Below are 24,763 nucleotides of genomic sequence, written 5' to 3'. Positions count from 1 at the left end.
ATGATGTGCATTGTGCATTTCTCTGAACAAGTTTAGCGTAGCAGCTTGTAATACTTTAGCCCACTGTAACACTAACCCCCCTCCTCCGTTCTCTTTCAGTCTGTTCTGGACCTCGCTCCCCAGTTTCACTAACCCGTATCTGACCAGAAGGTCATTCAGGTTTCCAGTGAAGTGCAGTGAAAACCTAGTGGGGGTTGATACAAATTTTAAACTAATTTTGTGAAATAATTCCTTGCTATCATATCACTATCACAACATACTAAACAACAGCATAAAGAGTTCTATGTCCAAAACTTTTTCACACATCTTAAAGGTTTCTTCCTTACTGCAGCCTGCTTTTTTTCCAGATTGTTCATTTATTGGTAGTTAAATTTACCTGCATTTTCACACAGAACCGAACAGTCAGGCTAGAAGTAGGATGTTAACGAAGATTACGTGTATACTACAGACTGGAGCCCTGACTGGGAAGAAGCTTAAAGGCACTAAAATGATATGTAGTGACCATGTGCTTGAGATGCTCTCCTGAGAGTTAGCGGTAGCATACTTCTACCAGAATTGCAAAACTGAAGTGATAGAGGGCAAATAAATGTCAAGATTGAATTAATTTAAAGACCTCTTTTCCCAAAAAATTATTTCCCTAGCAAATTTGGTCCAAAAGTATCAAAAAGTCATGTAGTGTTGGTGCATGGGAAGGTAATGAGACCAAGAATGTCTTTTGTTGTTTTACAGACCTAAAGGTAGGTAGCAACTGACAGTGATCTGTTAAGTAGTGGTTATAACTTGAAATAATGCGGAAAAGTACATGGACGTATAAGTTTATTTTAAAATACAAATCTCTAATTAGGATATTAGGTAACATGCAGTGTAGAGTAATTAACTTGCTTCTGTTTTATAGCATCTTGATGACATCTCTTAACTTTGTTTTTTAGATGTAATGGCAACCTGCATTCCAGGTCTTTGGAACATAGGCAGCATATCTGATCTGCTATAGATTACTTTCCAGTTCCCTGTGGATTTATTGTTGAATTATTTTCAGAAGTAAACTATAGTGTCATGTTTTTAGCAAAGTCAATTCAATTAACCTGTAAAAATAGGTGAAATAGTTAAGAAAACAGGTATAGGATTTTTCAGGTTTTTTTGTGTTAAAGGTTTATGAAAGCAAATTTTTTTTAACTGAAATTGAAAATATTTTTGGTAATGTATTGCAAAATGTGAACAAACACTGCACAAAGTGCTATATTATGTGTAATACTATATTGATATACTTGGCAAAGCACTTATGTTTAAGACCTACAGGCATTTTAAGACCACTTAATTGCAGAATAACAGGCTTACTAAACATATGAATTAAAAATAAGGTTCAGAGTTGTAATTCAGATCAGATTTGCTTTTTCTTTTGTTTTTCCAAAATAAGATAGTTGTTGGAGCTGACTTTTTCGTAATCCTTCAGCTAGCTGTACTGCTGAAGGCTGAAAAGTGGAAAAAAGATTAGCCCAGCTCATAAATGAGTAGCTTTCTTGTATTCTTCAACTCATCCCTGCCGGCTTAGCAGGTGATGAATTCTAACATTTTTCTAGGATAGGATGTGTTTGTCACACTGTAAGAAGAATAGCGTGGCTGTTCTCTTGTGATTATACTGTATATGTGCTTTTCAGCTGTAACTGGGGGTGAGATGAAGGGCAGAAAAGGAACTGGGTGTTTTATTTTACTTGCCACCATTTTCCTTTCCCATCAACAGATGGAGACAGATTTCTAAGAAACCTTTTCAGGTCATAGTAGTTATGCCCAAGAAATATGGATATTACTTCACTTTTAATTAGATTTGTATTTAAATGGCAGCTTCTATGAAATCTGTTTGTACAATACATTTGTGGCAAGAGTTGTCCTATTCTGTGGCTTGAGTTTGATAAAGCATCTTTTTGCGTACTGGGTTTAAAACAAAATCAGACCATTAAAAATTGGTCTAGATTAAAAGGAAGTGTGCTTATATACTTGCTAGAATTCGGCACTATAATGTAGAGGTATAAGAGAACAATTAATTTAATCTAGTTCTCCCATAAAGGACTGTAGCTCTAATTGCCTGCAAATCCTCCCAAATAATCATTTTAAGTCCTCTTGTTAATATGTTGTGAAACAAAATACACTGTGGAAAAACTTTGTGAGGCTAATGTGCCGGACATGTAGCAAGTGACAATGCAACAACTATTTCCACTTCATTAATACGTAAATGGATCGTCTCAAATTTAAAGAATTGTGGAATTTAATTCTATCAGTTCTGTTAGTCTTTTGATGGCTCTGGTCTCTGCTACCACTTCATAAGTGACTTGCCTTTCACTGCAGTTGAAATATTACCTGAAGAGAGGAAGCTAACTGAACTAGCATTTCAGATATATTAACAAACTTGGAAGAAAACACGAGTTTTCTTCCAGGTAAAAAATCTTTTAAGAACAGTAGAATGTGTTAGTGAAACCGCTTGAAAGTTGGTAGCATGTAGCTGGACACCCAAGACTATTTTGAGTTTTACACGGGTTGCTGGAACTGTAAATACTGCAAGTTAAGATTTAAATTTGAAGGTAAATGTGAGCAATCTAAAACCTTGTAATTGATTTCATTACGTGACCGCATTTGTTGCTTCCTTGTGTTCGTAATGGCTTATATGCCTTTTTAACACCCAGGTACTTAGTATTAGGTGTGCCAGTCTGGGAACATGGTCTCAGATTTGGTCTCTTGCAAAGTAACATTCTTGTAGAATATTATTAAATACATGATTTTGTTATAATAATACTTAGAAAACAAGTGGTCTTGTAGTTGAGTTCAGTAGGGTGTTAGGATTCTGCAAAAAAACCCCCAAGATTTACTGTTCTTAAAGCACAGCAGTGCACAACTCTGATAAGCTTTCAGAGTTGAAAGGTGTTAGTCTGTTCTTTATCTGCTAATGTATTTGTTCTGCAATTTATGCCATCTCTTTCTTCTAATTTCATATATTATGAGCTACAGTTATGTGTTTAGTGTATGTAGCTTGTGGTTTTGCGGGGAAGGTTGTTTATGGAGCCTAAGCAATGGTCGTTAAAACTGCAGAAATTTAACTGATTTATTTTTAAGTTCCTGGAGGAGCTATGAGCATGAATTGCAAGATCTGCCGTAACAGACTGGCCAGCAGTGGTGGGTAGATAGCCAGACAGCAGCTGGGTGAACTTGGGGTAGTGCTGATCTATTTAACTGTTTACTGTGGCCGCAGATGTTGTGAACCAAGGAATGATGTTGAAACTGATTTTTCTTGGTTAAACTCATAAAAATTAAAAAGTGAAGAGAGAAAACATAAAATACAGCAAGGACAAAATGTGTCTGTGGGAATTATGGGAGATAGAAAAAGTGCTTAAGAATGTATTAAGCTGATGGACTGTTTTGTAGTAGCCACTAAGCAAATGTTTCTGTAGGCTTGAGGACTTAAATTGCCAGAGTGAGAAAGATTTTTGAGCCTGCAGTTCCAGTGGGTGAGACTGGCTTTCATCGTGGTGCTGGTGGGGATTTTCTTGATAAGGGGAGCCCTGGCTTAAGTAATCAGAGTAACTTAGGCCGTGAAAAAAGCCTGTAAAATTGAACTTGTGAAACTTGTAAAGGCTCGCATTATAACGTAATACATCTTTCTCTACATTATTCTTTGCAGCTTTATTGAGGTTACTTGAAAAATCTGGTTAGAACCTACAGCTGTTTGCAAGGAATACTGGCTCATGATGAGCTTGGAATAACTTTCTGCTCTCTGTCTGTATGTCAGCGCTTGGTGTTTGTGTAGATGTTAAACCTTGCCATGGTAGCAGAGCGCTGCGGGTCCACAAGGCAGCCATCTGGAGGGGTTTGCAGTGTAGCATGGTCACTCCTGGTGGAAGGAGAGATCCTGACACCTGCCTGTGAGACTGGGTCTTGCTCATGCTACGGAGCCAAACTCAACTGAGTCCAGCAAAGCTAGTGTATGTCCAGAATGAAAGATGAATTTGACAAATGTTATTTCCCATTTATGTATTTTATGTTTACTGATGTGTATGTTGTTTCTAATAAAATATGTAATTGTTTACCTTGGTAAACTGAAATTTAGATTGATCATATCTCAATTGGGAGTGATTTTTACTGTGACTTATTCTGAAGAGCAGAAATGGGTGTTGTTAGTCAGTTGAGTCTTTTCAGTGATTTATTTATGGTGTTGATTCCATAAGCAGTATTTTTGACACACTTGATGGGAGCAGAGGAAACACAATGGAGAACCTTGAACTGGTCTTGCTGATAAAATACTGAGGACGATAAGGTTGGTTGCAATGGCAGAGTTTGGTATCTCAGGATACATTTATGAAAATGCTTGGATTTGGAAGGGCTTCATAAGAGCTTAGTACGAAACACCCTGTTGATGGCAACATTAGTGGAGAAGTTAATAAACTTGGTTGTTGCATGCTGGCAGCTGGTAGGCACCCAGTGCAGTTACTTCCCGTGATTTCTGTAAGGCAGTTTAATGGACAAAAGCCCTCATTCTTTCTGGGATGCTAAATCCCCAACTGTACTAATACCTTGCAGGGTCCAATGTAGCATCTTACCGAAGGTATAAGTTCTATCGTGAGTTAATAACTAGTAGCTAATGGTTTCTTTGACCTCCATATTTATGGCTTCGATTTTGTCAAAGTACAATATATGTGTTACTTTGAAAGAGTTGAATGGTAGCTTGCCATGTACAGATAAAACCTTCTGATTAAAGCTGTAGCAGTGAGTTATTAAAATTGCTAAACAGTCATAACAATAGTAAAACAAAGGGCTTAGGTGAAACAGGAAAAATAACAAAACTTTTCATCCCGCTCTAAAATATTTGGGTGAGCTGTGGTATCTATGGGTATCTATGTGGTAATTAACCACAGTAATCAATAAGTCAAGGATTAACTCCAGAAACACTATTTTAGTAGTTAAAAATAAGAAAGCAGGCTGGTTTTGATTTTGAAAACTTCTGTCTTCAAGTGTGTTTGAAAACTTACATTTAGTCTCGCTGTAGGTTTGCGAAGTAGATGATCAGCTTGAAATAGATAAAAGCTTAATGTCAAATTCCGGGCACAGTGTCTTTACCAGACATATGTATTCAAACCAAATTTTAGTGCTATTTGGCATCCAGTGTACTCTAAGCAAAAACATATTGAATTCTGAATTAATTTACAGACTAAACTTGATATATATATTTTTTTAAATGTTTACAGAATGGTCGATTTTAGGAATTTTAATTCCAGTAACTTTGCTCTGTCTTGATGCTAGCTCAGGTAAATGAACAGGTATTTTTGGCAGGTTGTCTAAAATGCTGAAGGGTTAATTTGATTCCATAACCTGTTTCTCAATTATATTTGGAGAATACTTATGGAAAATAGTGTTTAAATGTCTTGTGAAGCAAGTACGAACACCATCATACAAATACATACGAGCCAAGGCTTATCACTTACTGGCATGACATGTCATGAACTGAGGGACATTCTGACTGTCTCTTGCCTGAAAGTGATTTTCTTTTTTTTTTTTTCTCCTATCTCATAGCTTTTACTGTATCTGTTTAGCTGTTGTGCTTTGAATACCTACTGCATAGCTGTCTCAAAGAGCTAACAAATATAGCTGAACCGGTTTCATTTTGCTATTTGTGAGTCTTACGAATGGTTAGCAGGTCTCTCTTGTTAAGTTATTGCAAGTTTTCCAGTAATCTAGGAAACACTTGAACCACGCTGATAGAGATCGGTGTAAGGACCTACTGTTTAATGTCAGGAAGAAACAACTGTTTTTTGAATTGCTTGGGTGTCTTAGTCATCCTCAGGAAGAGGGTGGTTCCTATGCAGTATCAGATCTGTGCTGCCCACTTCAAGTGTGAAGTTACTCAGCTGGGTGCCTTGACACTAACCAGTTGGAAAAGGTATGTGTTTAGTCACCATCAGGGTGGGACTGTTTTTAAATGCATGTCAGGCAGAATCTGTGAGCCTCAGCGCAATTTCAGTGGGAGTAAACGTGTCCTCACGCAGTGTGGGTGAGTGCTGTGGTGAGCGCAGCTGGCCCCAGCTAAAGGCTGTACGTGGTGGGGTCTCTCAATCCCAGTTTGGGAAGATGGGGGATGATTCTTAGACATAAAGAGAGAGAGGGTCTTCCACTTCTCTTTTTTTTTTTATGAGAAAGTTGGAAGAACCTGTTCTGTGCTGTTTCCACCTTCGCTTACAAAGAAGGATTCTTCCGCTTTTCAGGTCTTTCTGCCCAATTCTTTGCTCTTTATAAATAATTCTGTATGTTCTAGAAGCTTTTTTAGGGAAAAAAAAATCTGGCCTGGGATGATTCTTGGCTAATTATTTTAAAAAGATTATGCTTTAATATGCCACTCTAGTCCTACAGCGCTCAGGGGTTGAATTAGATCTTTTATCCTTATTGCTCAGACATTTCTACCAGTCCCAAGTATAAAAGCTGATCTTTCCATTTAGCTAAAAGGTAGCAGTTCGGATGAGATGGAGTTGTGTGTTGAGGATATGCTACTGTTAATGAAGCTAGGAGGATGTCCCATACAGGTTTCAAATGGTTTGTGTTGTTTCACAAAGAAGTAGCCTACCTGCACCACGGTGGGGGAGTGTTTCTTCTCCCACCAGGTACCTGCACGTTCTAGAAAACGGAGCAGATACCACTCTGCCAGGAGAAGGAAGAGGCAAACATTTGCTGTGTCCAACCTGTCGGTGTTACATGATCAGCCAGGTCTGGTTCCCAAGTTTAAAGTGGTTATCAAGACAACTGATCTTGCTCAAAACGCTTGTAACCCACTTTTGTTGCATGTTTGTACATATGCAGAGGTTTGCCACTCCATCACCCATCAATCTGTGCTTTTATATATGCAGACTATTGATATTGAATAGAACGGGTCTTCAGTTAGAAACTACAACTTTTTCTGGTCTAAGTGGGGCTATTAATAAAAGGCACATCCTGTTTTGTATTTAATTAGTAGCTGTTACTCCGTGGATGGCTCTGTTTAGGTTCAGCCTTTTTTTCCATACTTAATACAGAACAAATTAAAATTTTCATAAAGACATCTTTTCTTTCAAAGAGATCTAGCTCTGTCTTGACACCACCTTAGTCGCAGTAAGCTGCTGATACTAAAAATGACTGATTTCAGGCAAGGTGTAATGAACAGGCAGTGGTTTGGTTTTTTTGTGTGTGTGTGTGTTGTTTTTTTTTTTTTTTTTTTTTGCCAGGGGTTCTCTTTGAACACTGACTTCCTCCCCTGAGTGAGGTGGTTTGCGGGTGTGTGTAAGCAGTGGTGACTCCAAACCCTGATAGGCGATGGGGAAAGGACTGGTTAGTCTTGCTCCACTGAGTGCTGGATGTCACAAAGCCTCTCTGGCTAAAGAAAAGGAGTGTGCATGGACAATAGTCATCCATTTGCTGCTCTTTCTTAAACTGTCACTGGTGGATAATTCAAGTTGGGTCCTTTTGGGCTTTTTGGTTTTGCTTGTGTGGGATTTTTTTTTTGTTTGTGGGTTTTTGTTGGTGTTTTTTTTTTCTGTTCGTTTACTTTCATTCTTTCTGTTTTGTCTTCTGTTAAAGGGTGTATATGTGGAGGAAGCTGCCCTAAAAATGCTTTGCATTATATTCAAGTGCCTTGGTAGTTAAAAAGTCAGGAATGGGTGAGAGAGAAGGGTGCTTGGAACAAACACTTTTCAGTGAAGCGAGATACTGTAGATTAGTTGATTGGTAACTTATTGTGGATCAGCCGTAATTTGCTTATAGCAGAAACAGCTGCATTGCCCTGTAGCTGTTGAAATGTATCTAGGGCTAAGATCTGGTTCTGAATAACACTGCAGACTTAGAGCGATGGAGCAGGACAGGTCTTGCTAAGTGTTAGGGATACAGGAGAAGCTTGGGGTTACTTTACATTTGATGGGGGAAGAAAATGCCTTTCTAACTAGATGACATGTCAAGGATTGCCTTATAAATATAGTTGCTGTTATTTTTAGCAAGTGCTATAGTTGCATCTCCTAGACGCATTGACAAAATTGACAAAATACTGGAGTATGATTTTTACTGGAGTTATTGCAGCGATGCTGGGTTTACAAGGCATTCACTGCTTAGTGGTAGTTCATAATACAAACCCCACCTTCTGTTTTTAATACTGTGATTTTTTACCATAGTAGTACTGTAAGCAGATTTTGGAAGTCTGGATCTTTGTGTTCGGCTGTTTAGTGCTTCGAACAGTCCTTCTGTGTATAAAGTAGTGCCTTATTTTGTTCTTCTCCACAATGTTTATCACTACTGAACGCGTTGCTATGTTCATAATGAAGTGCAGAGATTCAGCCATTATAAGCCTCTGTTTTTCAGTACTTAAATTTATAGCAGCATTGCCCTCTAGAGGGCACTTCTTCTAATCTTTTTAATAGATTTATTTTTTTATATTAACTACATTTCTGTTAATTTGTATGCAGTACTCCTACTGCGTAGTGAAGAAGATGCATCTATTGCAAACCAGTTGTGCCTCTACCTGTCAGGAAGCGAGGTGTGGGACAAGAATAAGTGAAGTGTTTGCTTCTGCTCTCTGAAAGGATGCAGCCTGTGCTATCAGTTTTCGACTGAATTGCTTCTGAAATAGCTATTAGGGAAGAGGTCAAACTAATTAAATAATGTTTTGCCTGTTTAGTGTGCTGCTGTCCTAAACGGCTTGCAGTGTAGTGTTACGGTATGGAGCATTTGATTTGGGAAATCCACCGTCAGAGTGAAATACAAGCAACTTGCTGCTTAAGCTTATGTTGAAGCAGACAGCAGAACCTAGATAGCTTTACAAACAAGCTCCTGATCCCCTGTGATGGATAAGTAGACAACGATACGAGTTTAGTATTTTCTTTAATTTTTTCATATAAGAAAGGCTTTTGTTTCAAACAGGCTCCTGACCAACATGGTTATCCAACTTTTATAGTGAGCCTGGTGTAGCTGTATGTGTAGTGGAGAAGCAGTAGGGGAGAGGCAGCAGGAACACGTGCTTCCTAGAGCAGCTGGTAGAAAGTTTACAAACCCATGAGTGTCTCCGAAGTCTTTGTGTATTGTCATATTCAGTTTGTCGTGTTGCTAAAAGCTGGTTGGTCAAACTTGCTTAGCGGCTTGAGTAAATTACGTGTTGTATACAGACTCTCGTCAGGTATGCAAGATAATAGTGCTAACATCAGCATTTTTCATAATCACGTTGCTTACAAAAGAGTACCTGCAGTGCAGAAATCAAAAGGCAGTGCTGCTGAAATGGATTTGGTGATGTTGCCTTTGCTAGAATTAAAACCGTCCAGTTGAAGTAGATAGTGTGCTAAGAATACTGCAGTTCATGTTACTGCATAAGGTGATATTAAATATATTTGTGTGTCTGGGGAAAAAAGTAATTTGTGAAAGGCTTAATTCTGACTGACTTGAATAGGTCAAATTTCACCTATATTCTGAATTGACTTGCGTTTTCAGATGTGTACTGATCGAGTCACAGTCTGAACCCAGCTGAAGTGACGGGCTTGTGGCAACTCCGCACCGTGGTAATTGTGCTATTCTGATAAGATTGAAGATCTGTTTAAAAATTTGCTGTACCAAGTATGGGTGAGATGAAAAATTAACTGTAGGTAAACCGAATTGAAACAACACTGAAAAGAAGGCAAATATTGTCTTTTAGAATGTGGTTCCTTGCAACTTCTTCTGATACTATTACTAGAATAGAAAAAGTAATTTGTCTAAGATAATTGTGTAAGAATTTTCCTGTAAAGTTCACATGCTGAATTATAGCCATAATCTTTAACGATGCTGTTTGGGTAAATCCTAGAGAACTGCCTGATACAATGCCTCAAATGAGCTACCATGACAAACCGAGTGTGCCTTGATGCTGTTGCTTATGGCCTGAAGTGTGCCCTAGCACCTTCCATAGTCCCTTTCTGGAATGTTCTCTTCTCTCCTTAATCTCTCCCCAAAGCCTGAAAGATACAGGAGAGCGTTAGCTGATCTCTAGTGTGTGTTGAAAATTAACTGAATCAACTTTGCTGGGTTTAGTTTGATGAAGAGATAAATCTACAGAAGAAAAAAAATCTAGCCTAAGGATAGAGGATTTTGAGGGGTAGCTTTCTGGTAGGAGTAGTGAGTGCAAACACTAGGCTGTTTATAGTAGGCCTAACTTCTCATCACAAGAAAATATGGTGGAGTTGCCTACAAACTAGAAGTGAGCTGTGACTGAAGGTGGCTTCTTCAGCTCCCTTCTTGAAGGACTATTGGTGGGAAAACAGGGAATAAAGAAAGTGTACAAGTCTCTCCAGGCTGCTCAGTCTGGTTTGGAGATGTGCTATAAAGGCATAATCCTGACTAGCAAAATAAAATTGCATTTACAATTCTGTCAGCTTGTTCTGTCCAAAGTGGTGTTGCAGCCTGGGTGCTGAAATCTTCCTGTCAGTCCAGAGTGACCGAATGCTTATTTAAAGGAAATTAATGGTGTCTCTTTCTCCACCTTCTAGATGGATTGAATCTTCTGTGTTGAATGCCTCTGGATTTCCTATTGGATTTCACATCTGGAAAACTATTTTTGATTTAAGCCACTCGGTGGCAGACTGAATTGTGGATCCAGGGCTCCTTAGATTTTCCATCTTGAGGAGGCAGCCACTGCTGAATCACGTTAACCTGACATTGCAGCCACCATGGTGCTGTCACAAAGGCAACGAGATGAACTGTAAGGAATGGTTATTTTTACGTTTGTGTTGCATTTTCATTAAACTTTAAATATTAACTTCTGTTTCCAAATAGATTTTACAGAGTGGCTGTGCTCACGTGCCAGTCAAGTATCATGTATTATGGTTTAGATCTCTCTACTCTTAAAAAAAAAAAAAAAAAAAAAAAAAAAAAAACCAAAAAAACCCCCGCCTCGATTAAATTTAAGATTTAATTTTCTCTTAAATACCTTACGCAGATGACTTTCTGAGTTTTGCTTTTAAAAAGTGTCTGTATATCATTTTACTTAAATATAGTAGTATGTGTATGTCTCCCCATATATGTTTGTATATACACATGTATCCCTTCCCAGGAAAGTAAGGGATAATAAGAAAACAAAACTAGGCTTCCTGCTGGAGGCTAATAAAGTAACTGAAAGTAATTTTACCTTTAAGTCTTTTTAGAACGTTGAGCTTACTTGTATTAAGCAATTTTTCTTTGTTGTGTACCTTGAAAATATTTATCCATTTGAAGTAAATTTTGAAAATGCAGCATTTCCTTAGTCTTGTTCTCTTAAACAAAAAGCGCTGACTGCTTGTTGAAGTCTTAGAATAACATTGAAACTTTATGAGTAGGTCCATAACAAATGCATGCTGTCAAGGCAGATTAATTTGGTAATTGGCTTATGTCGAAGTGTGGAATATTTTGAAGAATAATGTAAAATGTGAAGCACTGTACATTTTAGTTAGAGGCAGTATCCCTTCCTGTAATCTAACTAGAAGTTATTGTATCATTCTGAACAACAAAGCTAAGACTTGTTCTCTTAAACCGAGCATTTAATTCAAATTCAGCTGAAGTAAAATCTTGTACTCTAAACTATTCTACCCAAAATAGTTTCCTTCAAAGATAAAGCCACAACTTTAATATGTAGATATGGTCATGACGTTTGTATCTGCTATGGGTTTTATATGCGATACAGATTGAGAAATATATTCATGTTACTCCCATGTTTGTTAACTTAAAATTTAAAAAAAAAAAAAAAAAAAAACAAACCTCTTCACCAAACCTACAATAAAAAGCGTATCCTGCTGTTGACGTCTCAAAGCAAAATCTGTTTGCCAAACGTATTTGTAAAATTTGCTTGGGCTTTTAACTAATGTAATAATCCTAGGTATTGTACTGCATTGAAGACTTAAGTGTTGATCGTGCTTTTTTAAAATGTAATTCTGCACCTATTCTTCTCTTCAGAATTGTGTCTGAAGATACTGTTCTTTGTTTTTTAGAAATCGAGCGATAGCAGATTACCTTCGTTCTAATGGCTATGAAGAGGCATATTCGGTTTTTAAAAAGGAAGCTGAGTTAGATGTGGTGAGTTCAAGCAAGATTCTTCATCTATATTTTGCGTAAAGAGTTTATAATTTTATAGCATTTGCATCCATTCTGAACATACACATCTACTACCTACCTATCAGTGCATGCAGTTTCAGGACTGGAGGTGACAAACTCATACAGCTTATTGCCTTGCCATAAAATTCAGTAATCATTGGATAACTCAGCAGTTTCTGAGCAAAACCCTTACTTTATCTTCAACTAATGTCTTAGGCATATATTAATCTTTTTTGTGTCTAGCCACCACTCATCTATACAATGCTGAGTTTTTCCTGTAATGATGTTTTAAGGATACAAGTCCTGAGAGGGCTTAGATACTTCAAGATGAAAGGTGCTAGAAAACAAAGCTGACAAAAGGCAATGTGAATGTATAAGAAAGGTGATAGAAGATGGTATTTAAAAACCTAAACAAACAAAGAAACAAAACAAAAACAACCAACCCAAAAACTATGGCCCTTCACTGGACTCACTCCAGCAGCTCCACATGGGACTGGAGCATCTCTCGTCTGGGGAGAGGCTGAGAGCTAGCATTGTTTAGCTGGGAGAAGAGGAGACTTAGCGACATCACTGTTTATAAAATACCTGATGGGAGGCTGTGAAGATGACAGAGCCAGACTCTCCTCAGTGCTGCCAGTGACAGGACAAGAGCCAGCGGGCAGAAATTAAAACACAGGAAATTCTGTCTGAACATAATGCAGAACTTTTCTTTTTTTTACTGCGAGAGTGACTGAGCACTGGAATAGGTTGCCCAGAGGTTGTGGAGTCTCTGTCCCTAGAGATGCTCAAAACTGCACTGGACACAGGCCTGGGCAGTCTTGCTGACGTTGCTTTGAGCAGGGAATTTGGAATTCATGATCTCAAGATGTCCTTTCCGACCTGAACTATTCTGTGCTTAATATTCAGAAGAATGTGTCTAATTTTAACACATTTAATTTCTGTTTCCTGCTGTTGTGTCCGTCCCCCCTCCCTTCCCTGTAGCTCATTTCCTTAACTGTGCTTATTCTTGTCACGGAATACTGCATAAAAGCATAAACTTTCTGCAGTACAAAATTAGAAAACTGAAGACTGTTCTCTTGTAACCTGATTTGACATGGTGTAAGACTGTGCAGCTTTGGAGGCTTTGGTGGCCTAAACAACAGTAATGTTTAAGAAACCAGGCAAAACAGAATTGCTTTTATCCTCTCCTTTATCATATAGAGCAAATGGTGGAAGTCTGTTTTGTGATTGGAATTGGGTCAGTAGTTAAATCATTGCCTGAAACCACATACCAGTTGGTTAACAGTATGGTTGGAGGGCAAGCCCTAACGGTTAATAGAAGTTGATCAGCTCTGGTAAACAACTCTGTTTTGTTAGACTGTAGGGATGCTATTGTCTTAGACCAGTCATTTCTTGGAACTGAATTCTGTTGATTTGCCTTTGTAACAGGTGATTCTTTGTATCATTTTTAAACTTTCCACTTCTTAGCATAGGAGGTGTGGATTTCATTTGAGTTTAAGTTTCTCTGGAGACACCTGGATTGAGTAGGAAACTTCTGTGTGCTGACTTTTGATAAATCCTTGCCTTTTCTCTATTACAAACCCTGCATTGTTCTTTTTCCAAAATGCTTGGTTGAAATGTGACTTAATTTCTCCAATCTGCTTCCAGTATCTAATAAATAAGTGGAAATGACAAATTGGAAAAACATAATTGAAAATCCTAATACCATTCCCTTATCTGCCTTATCTATCAACCTAATTAAGTCTTCTCTTCCCAAAGGTTAAAAAGGCGATCTAAATAGGCTAGATGGTCCTGAGGGAAATAGAAAATGCAGTTGCTAAAAGTTCCATGTGACTTTCTTCCAAGGCAATCCAAATTGGTTGGGGCTATACTAAAATGACAAAATAAAAGGTTAAGACTGAAATTATTTCAGTAAATTGGAAGGATTCAAGTGTAGTTTTACAAAGAGATATTTCATTTTTTGTGTTGATTATTCCTGCAGATAACTCCCGTTTTTACAAATGCCCCTGAAGTAGTAGGTTAACATCCGGTCTCTGACCGAGGCAGCCAGTCCTCAGAGGTTTTATGGAGTAAGCCATGCCATTGTTATTTTTCCCGTGCCTCTGTTATTCTCCATCTAATTTAGAATTATTCCAATATCAGATTGTCATTTTGTACATGGAAAGAAAGTGCGCATCATTTAATTACTCTTCTGTGCCTCTGATGTTTATTTTTCTGTGTTGCTTGTCTTCCTCTTTCTTGTGTTAATAGGTGGGAGGAGGAAAAAAAGAGTAGTACTATGGCTTTTACAATAACATCAGCTGTTCATTGTTGCTCCTTAGCTATTCCTTAGAGCCCAAAGGAGAAATATTGAGTGGAGGAAATTATTCTTCATTAAAGTTTCATTAGAGGTGCAAAATCCGTGTTGATTTCTCCAGTAGCCGAGCTGGTGTTCGGTAGGGCAGGTGCATGGTCTCCTTTCTGCTTTGGTTACTGAGGTAAAGGTGCAGGGAGAGCATACTTAAAGCTTGTCTTTGAGAAGGTAGCACAAAATAATGCAATATTATGATGGTAATTTGAGTTTAACTATAATCAAGTTAGCTGTGTGGTTTTTTTATTAAAAAGATAAAATCAGAGTTAGTTTGGGCTAACTGCTTTTCAAGTGAGCTGGAGTATATGTACTCCCACCTTCAAACAGTGTGCTTTTCCGTAAGAGAGTGCGTTGTACTAACAAGTAATGGTGCTAGCACAGACTTTGCTCTGAAGGTACGACTTCGTTGGTTCCTAATGCTCTAGTTGGTGACTATGAAAAAGGAGGCTATCTTCGAGAATGTTTTCTTCTCTTTGTAAATTGTAGGGATGAAAATTTGAAGTGTGGTTGTTCTATGTCACTAATAAAACTGATTATAACATTTTGCTTGAATTCTTCTTTCTGTTGTCAAGAGATCTTTATTAAAACGAGCTGTTTATGTTGCCTTTGAAGAAACACTTCTACAGGCTTTAGAACTAGAATTTATTAATTTATTTAAATGCTTCTCCTCCGCAGAATGAAGAGTTAGATAAGAAGTATGCTGGACTTCTGGAAAAAAAATGGACATCTGTTATAAGATTACAAAAGAAGGTAAGTAGAGATCTAATGGATTTACTTATAAAAAGTTATGACTGAAAGCGAACATTCATTGTTACATATTTTCCTTGTCAGACAAATGCAGAGTTTAGAAAGTGATGCCTCAAAGATGCATTTTGAGGACTTGAGTAGGGAAAATAGCAAAATCCTTGTTGTAGCAAATGTTTTCTCTATCTCGGTGCTGGCAGAGGCATCCTCTCAGTTTCTTTATAAAAATTTCTTGACTTCAGTTTATGGATTGCATGTGCAGTTTCTGAAGCTGGAAAGGAAAGAGGTGCCTTAAGGCAGTTTGTGAGCGGAAAGATTGAATAGCTGTCTCCTGAAGGCTTGACTGGTTTAGAAAGACGGTAAAATCCTGTGTAGCCAGTTGTCTTTAGCCATTACGTTAAAGGGAAGAAACCATTAACTCCAGTGCATTAGAGTAAGTGATTCTACTGCAAGTGGACGGTACAAAACTCTTTTTAGTAATGCTTCAATGGATCTAGAATGTACTAAAAGCTTAAAAAAAAAATCTCAGTGTGCTAACAAGAGACCTATCTATTGTGAATGTTAATATATCTAGGGTTTTATTACACCTCGGGTGTCTCTGCCGTTGGTTAAGATGCATGCCATCTCAGGGATACAGAAAATCATTGCAGTAGTAGCATTCCTTTTTGTTAACACAACCTCCTTCAATAGTTTATCAAAATGGTATCTCAAACATATTTAATGATTGAATTATTAAAGAATAAATGATTAATTAAGTTTGATTTTTAGAAATACCAACACTCTTGAACATTGGTAATCAGTTTGGATCCATGCAATCTTTGCTTTACTGTGAGTCTGGGAGCAAGCTGGTCTTTGGATTATTAATGAGTGAAGGTGAATTAGATCTTGGTATAAAATGAGAAATTAACAGTCTCTTTAAAATTCATAAACTTAGGTAATGGAATTAGAGTCAAAGCTGAATGAAGCTAAGGAAGAATTTACATCAGGTGGACCTCTTGGTCAGAAACGAGACCCTAAAGAGTGGATTCCTCGTCCTCCAGAGAAGTATGCGTTGAGTGGACATAGGAGTCCTGTCACTCGAGTGATTTTCCATCCAGTTTTCAGTGTTATGGTTTCTGCTTCAGAGGATGCCACAATAAAGGTATGTGTGCTACAGAAAATTAAACTAAGCAAGTCAGAGGATGTGTAATATGTAACATTAGTACTTCAAGCTGGACGTACGTTGTACTGATGGAAGATTGTTTCACATTCTGCTTCAGTTTCAATAGGGGACAGTTCTTTCAAGTTTGGTGTCCTGTGTAATCTACAAATTTTAGTTTTATGCTGGTCCAATTAGTACCTTCAAGAGTATTTTACTGTCCTTTGACTTGAGGAGAAAATAATTAAGCTAATGTGGATTTAGAGACTGGAGGATAAAGTCTCGCTGGAGATAAAAGGATCTTTGGGGGAAGAATGCATTTTGGCTGCTCAGTAGAGGAGGAGTGGCTTAGCGTACAGGGTAGTGCTGTGATGAGAAGCAGGAAGACAGTTGCCTCAACTCATCAAAAGTGATTATTTTTTTAAAGCTGAGTTGAAGTGGTTATGCAGCTGTAACCTTAACTGAAAACTAGTTATTCCTATGTACTGCAAATGGGACATGCAAGTCTCATGAAGTCTCACTGACTTTCAGTAACTTTCATGGTCTTCATAGGCCTTTATTGCAGTGTACAGTGGCGTGGAGAGATTTGTTGCAATAGGCAAGTAGTTTCTCATTTTAGCTTCCAATAAAGACATTGTTGTGCATTTTCTTGTTGTTTGAATGTCACCATTTAAGGGAAATTATCCTGATAAAAGATACTTCTCATTGTTCTCTTCTACACTGGTTTGAAAACTATTTGGAAAAAGTGCTGTTGTGAAAAACACTGAGTTGCGTATTAAATGATGTGCTTAAAAATACAAGTTGATCTAATCGTGGCTACTTGTTGGAGAAGGTTGAAATAAAAGATGTCAACCAGATCTAGTTCATAAAAAGCTTTAACCTGTTCCTGCAGCAGACTTGAGCAGAGAGGCCTGGTGTTTTTTCTTTCAAGCAGACAGGGCCAGCTGAAACGGTGACAGCTCTGTGTGTGTTAGATGTTACAGAGGAGACTAATTAGCTTTGGTTTTGCTCACTCTTACGGATACACTGGATGAATTTTCTTATTCTTTAAGTCAAGCTGTATAGCTTAATTTCTGATGGTTCCATTCCTAGTGATTGCAATCTATTGGGATGATGGATTCGCTTTGTTGTTTGGTGTGTTTTGGAGTTTGTTTTGTTTAGGATATAATTTAAAATGAAATGTCTAATTTTGTGCTTGAGAGAGACACAAAAAAAATATGTAGGAGCTTGCTTTGTTTCAAAGGCTTTTGTTTGTGGCTAGATGATAGAAAACTGACTTAATTAGGAGGTGAGAATGGGGACTTCATGCTATCTTGCAGTTATTAATGGCAAATGTTTATTTTATATCTGACAAATTCTGTAATCTACTAGCATGTGCATATCAGACTCTTCAGAGTGGTTTGGGTTATCATCCCTAAACCAGTGCATTCGGAATATGGCTCTTCAGTATTCAGAATATTTGCTATTGGGTTTTGAAGCAGCAAGTAAATTCTGGAGCCACAGTAAAGCTTGGAAAAGGGCGAGGGGACGTTGTTAAAGATGATGCTTTCCCCACCAACTGAAAATGTATTGCTAGTTAGGGAGCTAGCATAGAAAGGGATGGAGAAAAACAATCTATACGAAGTGGATTTGTTCTGCCCAGTGTCTTCTAAATTGATCTTCTTTGTTTTTAAGGGTATTGTCTGTTAAGACTTTTAGATACAATGGAACTTGTTTTCCTGCTGTGTTTACAATGCTTTAAGTTAGCTGAAAAACAGTTTTCAAGAGGCATGAATTCAGTTAATTTATAAGTTACAAAATCTTATAAAAAGAACGCTTATTTTTCTATGCTGTTAGGCTTTTTAGGGCTGTCTTTCTATGTCTCTTGCTCAATTAATTATTGAATAAGGTGCCAGACTGGCCTGCAGAGTGCAAATGTAAGGCTGGAGAATACAAAGAGTAATAGGTTGCTGTTAACGGATTTTCTGTTCACTTGTCAGGTGTGGGATTATGAGACAGGAGACTTTGAACGAACCCTTAAGGGGCATACAGACTCTGTGCAAGATATTTCCTTTGACCACACTGGCAAACTATTGGCCTCCTGTTCTGCTGATATGACCATTAAGCTATGGGATTTCCAGGGCTTTGAGTGCATCAGAACTATGCATGGTAAGGTATAAAGGGAATTGATTTAGTCTGCAAAGTGAAGAGATTTTTTTTTAATTATTTTTTTTCATTCAGGAAAACTGCTGATGTGGAAAGGGGTTATAAACCGAGAGTATTGCCCAAAAGAAAATGGGGGGGGGGGAGGAGAGGAGGGGGAGAGGGAAATGTTCTGATGTTTTGAGTGCTCTGTAAATAAAGTATATGTTTAGTGTCTATGGAATGCAATAGTGTCTCAAATCTGCTATGCTTGATGCTGTGGGAAGCATCCCCTAATATTATTGAAAAGAAATAGCAGTTACAGGGGTTTAGTGCTAAAAATTAAATGCTTATTAGACCATAAAACTGTGGCTTCAAATTGGTAAAAGATTGCCACCTCCACCCCTCTGTTTCACTGGGGCGCTGCTTCAGGAAGGAAGCAATTAGTGCCAAAGGTGTTGTGTACGTACTGTGCAGTCTGCTGCTTTTGGTTTTGCCTGGTTTCAATGGACATGCCCTTTGCATTAGGCTCAAAAGCCATAGGGAAAAATGGGACAGTAAAACAACCACAACTATAAGATTCTATATCAAGAGTAACTGTTTATTTTATAGTCTTGATGTAAAAGCATTTTTATACTGCTGCTTGTCTTGCTTTTAATATCTTCTTGTAGAAGTGGTAAGTAGGAACAGAGAATGTTTGAGACTTAGGACAATAAACACACACATACCAAAGAAAACAGAAAGCTGTTGCCTTTTGTGCATACAGTTCTTTAAGCACCACAGAACACTATTGTAGAGGAAGAACAGACATTGCAGCTGGCTGATAGCAAGAAAATAAAGTAGTGCTACAAGGGGTGTTGGTCTTTGAAGATTTCTATGTGAACATATGTGCAGTTCTTGTATTTTTATGAACTGGATGTTGTAACATGAGTGTGGGTGAACTAGCTTCACGTGTGTTGCCAGTTACATCCTTTCAACTCAATTTCAAGTAAAAAGAAACAAATCTTTCCAGTAAGGACTTGTAAAGTACCACTGAAACTCGTATTCTCTGACACTTCAGATACTTGATCACTGGCATGATTGCTTTTTAGTAGTTCACCAGGGCTCCGAGTTCTTAGTGGAGAGAATGGAAATGAAAATTGTAAAGCTGTACATTGTAGGTACAGGGCTTGCAAGGTGCAATGTAGCTGCCCGTAAAAGAAAAAAAGCAACTTATTAGTGAATTTACTGACTATAATTTTTTTTTTAAAGAAGAACATCAGATCTCCAGATTAAAAAAAGGAAGCTGTTTAATGCCTCTAAGCTGTTGAGAAATTATATATACTCTAAACTACTGATCTCAGAAGACCAATTTCTAGTCCCAACAATTCTAGAAGGGACAATTTCAGAGCTTAACGTAAGACAAGTGCATGAATTATATACAAACTGTTATAGTCAGGCTTGTAGACTGGACTTGTCAAAAAACCCCTACCCAACAGCTTGTTCTAGATAATACTAAAATTTCAAAACGGTTAATTCTAATGTTTGCCACTTCGGGAAGTTTAAGTTCTGATTTTTTGTAATACTGGAAATGAGTAATTTTTACAGTGTGTGTTATCTCCCTTTCATATATTATGTTCCATTGCTTGTGGGAAGAGTAGAGTCAAGAGCTGAAACAACACACATGAGGTCATAAGGAGTTTGTGTTAAGGAAATGATCCAGATGCTTTTTCCTGACTCAGCATTGATCGTCTTCCTCTCAACAGCAGTAGAAGTTGCTGTCATGTATATACAGTTGGTTCTTACTTGTTTCTTGAATCAATGCAGTACAGTGTTTTATTAAAACCTAATATCAGATGTCTGAAGCATGAAGCTTCTGCAGTGAGGTTTGGCATGCCTCTCACCGGAGACCTGTTTCCCTTTTAAACATCATCTGCATGGTGCATCAGCATACTGTAATCAGACCTGACTGATAATTTTGGGGACAGTCACTGTAGCAGCGCTCTCTCCTAAACTACCAGCTTTTGTAACTGTGTAGAAGTGTTGCTTGCAGTGGTGAGTGTCTGCTTTTAAAACATGTTAAAGAAATCTTTGAAACCATTTTAAAGGATACTCAATGTCTGGACTGCGTGGTTTCCAAAAATATAAATGATTATTTTATAAAACCTCAAATTTACATGTAAGGCTTATTCCATAAAACATGCACTACTGCTGTAGCTACTTGTCTAAGATAAATGAATAGCAAGTCCTGTGTGCTCTGTAAAAACTCTTACAGTACCACTTAATAAAGGTTTGATTTTGTTTTTAGGTCATGATCATAATGTTTCTTCAGTAGCCATCATGCCCAATGGAGATCATATAGTTTCTGCCTCAAGGGATAAAACTATCAAAATGTGGGAAGTCCAAACAGGGTAAGCGTGCTTCTGGCTAAACATCCACACCTATTCCAAACATGCACAAACCACTGGTTGTAGGAAATGCGCCACATAAATCTTGAATATCAGCAAACATTTGAATTGAGATATGGTATTGTACCCTTTAGAATAATTCACTTAAGGATTCTGCCTTAAACTGTTAAACACAGGGTTTTAGTACTGACTAGTTTAAACTTACCTGGCTTTATCTTTCTGGAAGCTATGAGAGTAGAACACCATAACTCAGGACCAGGTAAGAATATAAATTTGGTGGTTAACCACAAGTTTAAAGGGAGCTTGAGAGGAGGGAGGAGAAATATGTTACCTTTCTTGACATAGATCAAGATGTCTCCTGATATTATTTTTTTTTTTTGCTCTTGTTTGTATCATTCTTCAGTTGTCTCTTTAATCCATCCGTTTGCTAGACGTTGTAGATGAAGGCTATCTGAATGACCTGTAAATCTCTGCTTGTTCTTAAAATACCCCTTTAATGCAAGCTATCCTGTCAACTTCATTTTTCCCCTAAGCTTCCTGCTTTCTACTCTAACAAGGATTTGCCAGTTCTTAGCTGTCACGTCTTTCTCATGTCAGCTTCCTTTCCATGAACTTTTTTATGGCCTTGTACATCACCATGCAGGATGGACATGTGCATGCTAAAATATTTTATCTTAACTTCTAAGAGTTGGTCAAGGGTCCTTAAATTTCAAAGGCATGTGTAATGGTTTTATTGCAACGTTAATTGACTCCTGCTGTATTTCTGGTTGTTGTTTTTTTTTTTTTTTAATAGTTACTGTGTGAAGACTTTCACAGGTCACAGAGAATGGGTGCGCATGGTGCGACCTAACCAGGATGGCACCTTAATTGCCAGTTGTTCTAATGACCAGACAGTGCGTGTTTGGGTGGTAGCAACAAAGGAATGCAAAGCTGAGCTCCGAGAACACGAGCACGTGGTAGAATGCATTTCCTGGGCTCCCGAGAGCTCATACTCCACCATATCAGAAGCTACAGGATCAGAGGTAATGTTTCCAATGCTAATGAATAAGATCTTTGACTACGCTCTATATAGAACTTACTGGATAGTATTTAGAACAACTATGCTTTGTTCTCACAGTGCTTGGCAGACGCAGCAGGTGTGTGAGTGTGTTTTGCTGAGTATACTTGGTGTACTGTTAATCCCCCATCTTGGCTTCATAGGATCCATGCTTTTGTGTGTTAACAGTAGGACCCTACCTTGCACTAATGAAAGTGAACTTTGGAGAGACACTGTGTTTCTGAGAAGGTTAAGAATGCGCCCACTTTCACATATTTCAGCAAAGAAATGTAGAAGGTAGCTTATCTGGCATAAAGGGAAGATTATAAGGATGCTCAGCAATTGAAAGGTGTGGGGGAAATAGTGCGTCAAGAATGCAGAAGTGAAGCTGTATTGTGATGGAGAAGCTTTGACTGCCGTGTTCTAGTGTACAAAGCTAATGATAGGATCAAGCATTCTTTAACCACAATAAAGCCCCATTTGTGTGATCAGATGCATCTTCTCTGGTTCAGTTACTAAATCTTCAAGAAAGGCTTACTAAAGGTCCACAGAAATTTTGTTTAGGATGACAAAGTGTAGAAGAAATTACTAGAAATTAACTCCAGTTTCTAGTTAAAAAAACCCCAAGCATTTTGGCCTTGCCTGCTTCCTCAAAAAGGACACATGTACCCAAGGGGAAAAGTGGCTACACTGAAGACACAGGGACTTGTCTAGTGATGGATTTTAGAGATAAATTCAATTAAATTTTACTTGCATCCTTAAAAGATCCTTATAATCTTTTAATTAAAAATGATTAAAACTAAATTCCAAATATTCACTTCCTCTTGCAGTGGTAATTATCTGAAGTGGTGTCTCCTCTGCCCTCTGCTGGTCTGATCACCTGTGTACAACACATTACAGTCCTTAGCTTTGAACGAGCAGCAAGTTAACATTAACTTCACAATTGAAACATCTCAAGTTCTGAGAACTAAGTTTTTCTTTCATACTTTGCATGATTACAAATAGAAATAAGTTCAGAGTAGGAACTTTTCAAAAATTCTTAAACTTGCTTCATTACTTGTTATGGAGAATGAGAACACGAAGGTATGTCTGAACTTCATACTCTTTTGTCCTGAGATGTCTGGCTCTGCTTTAACTGTGTCTGCTATTAAAAGAGGATGTCTTGCAGTAGGCAGGTGTGGATTCAAAGTATTATTTGGCTTGGTGCATCAGCAGAACATACAATCATTTCTTTTAACAGATTGTTTAATTCCTTTCATTTTTTGTTTATTTATCCTAATATTAGTAACAAAATGCCTGTGACTCTCAGTTTTGGCATTGCGTGTTTATTAGCTGTAACCTGTCATACAATCTAAGTTTGCTATTAAGAAGTAGCATTTGGAAGGGATCTGCTTCCTCCCTCCTTTCCTACCCTCCCTGCCCCATATATGCCATAACTTAAAACATAATTTTCTGTAGACTAAGAAGAGCGGCAAGCCTGGGCCTTTTCTGCTGTCTGGATCCAGAGACAAGACCATTAAGATGTGGGACATCAGCACTGGCATGTGCCTTATGACACTTGTAAGTTCACGGATGTTTTTCTGGTGGTCATACCTGTGTATGTCAAACCAGTTTTAACAGAATGAATTATCTTACATATTCATATTTTCAAGAAAAGCCAGAATTATTTCAATAAGACGAACACTGGAAATATGTTGTTTTAATGGCTTCTATATTTCAGGTCTTCTTGTTGCTAAGAAATACTGAGAGTCTCAAAATACATAGTATAAATTCAGGAGTACTATGGTGTAGTTTTTGTGATGAGTAGCTTGGTCTGTCTACTGAAATGCTAATAATCACCTGAACTTTGTCTTCTGTAAAACGTCATGTTCTTTTGACGTGTTGGTCTTCCCACAGGCTTTGGACTGCTGTTTCCAGCCTGTCTCCAGGCTGGACTGGATGTTGGTGCTAGGGGTGGGGAGCAGGATCAGTGTAGATCACATGAGGACTTCTGTTTGTTTGCCTTCAAGGACAGGAACTTATGTTGTTGGTAGTGCTGATAGAGATGTAATAATAGAAACTGAAGATAAACTTTTGAGTTCTAATAGGCTTTAGAAAGCTAAATGCTATCCTTGTGGGAACAGGGCAAGGATTGCTTAGTTTGCCATAGCATAAATTATAGAATGCTTAGCCTCAAAACATGCATCTGCTCACTGATTTCTCCTTATGCTCAAGGTGGGCCATGATAACTGGGTACGTGGCGTTCTGTTCCATTCTGGGGGAAAATTTATTTTGAGCTGTGCTGATGACAAGACTCTACGTGTCTGGGACTTCAAGAACAAACGATGCATGAAAACCCTCAATGCGCACGAACACTTTGTTACCTCTTTGGGTATGTATTGTTCTATTGGGCTTACTGCAAAGTACAGAGCCAGAGAGGCAGACTTTTGTTTTGCTGCATCTTCTCCAGCTGCAGTTGAGCACCAAGCTAGGCATTCACGCTTTGCATTCCAGTGAAGTTTTGTGCTATGTGTATTTTAATCAAATAACGACAGATACGAATTTTGAGTGTGCTGGATTTTTCCACTTCTGTTGCCAGTGTTGCACATTGGATAAAGGCATGAACTGCCAGGGTGTTCTGGAACCTTTCACCACTGAGCATGTAGGCATTTGGGGAGTGGTGTATTGCAAATGCTTGCCCAGCAGGAAAAAAAAAAAAGGAGGGGGTGCAAAGCAAAATGGGCAGAAAAAAAATATACTTTGAATTCCTCGTCATTCCTGGTTGGTATTATCAGGTCTTGGTAGACCTTAGTTCCCCCCTGCCCTGGCAAAACCAAACCAAACAAACCCCTCCCTAGTCAACAAAGGTACTTTACTTGGGCATTGTCTCTACTGCTTCTCTCTGTGTACTGCTCTGGCAGCTCGTAGCT

At 38.1% G+C, this 24,763-nt stretch overlaps 1 protein-coding gene across 2 annotated transcripts in view; it reads left to right on the top strand.

Moving 5' to 3' along the window:
• PAFAH1B1 (platelet activating factor acetylhydrolase 1b regulatory subunit 1) overlaps window positions 1–24,763 on the top strand; it is a 36,526-nt gene that overhangs the window by 7,264 nt on the left and 4,499 nt on the right. For both annotated transcript variants that reach the window (XM_063340965.1, XM_063340966.1), the window contains exons 2-10: window positions 10,503–10,714; window positions 11,976–12,060; window positions 15,104–15,178; window positions 16,107–16,313; window positions 18,290–18,458; window positions 20,719–20,821; window positions 21,612–21,840; window positions 23,313–23,414; window positions 24,069–24,225. In XM_063340965.1, the coding sequence (XP_063197035.1) occupies window positions 10,683–10,714; window positions 11,976–12,060; window positions 15,104–15,178; window positions 16,107–16,313; window positions 18,290–18,458; window positions 20,719–20,821; window positions 21,612–21,840; window positions 23,313–23,414; window positions 24,069–24,225 (1,159 nt within the window). In that variant the 5' untranslated portion in view covers window positions 10,503–10,682. The remainder of the gene's footprint in view (window positions 1–10,502; window positions 10,715–11,975; window positions 12,061–15,103; window positions 15,179–16,106; window positions 16,314–18,289; window positions 18,459–20,718; window positions 20,822–21,611; window positions 21,841–23,312; window positions 23,415–24,068; window positions 24,226–24,763) is intronic.

This window comes from Chroicocephalus ridibundus, chromosome 7 (assembly GCF_963924245.1).
Source record: "Chroicocephalus ridibundus chromosome 7, bChrRid1.1, whole genome shotgun sequence".
Taxonomy (NCBI): Eukaryota; Metazoa; Chordata; class Aves; order Charadriiformes; family Laridae; genus Chroicocephalus; species Chroicocephalus ridibundus.
This window is presented reverse-complemented; position numbering and strand designations above follow the sequence as displayed.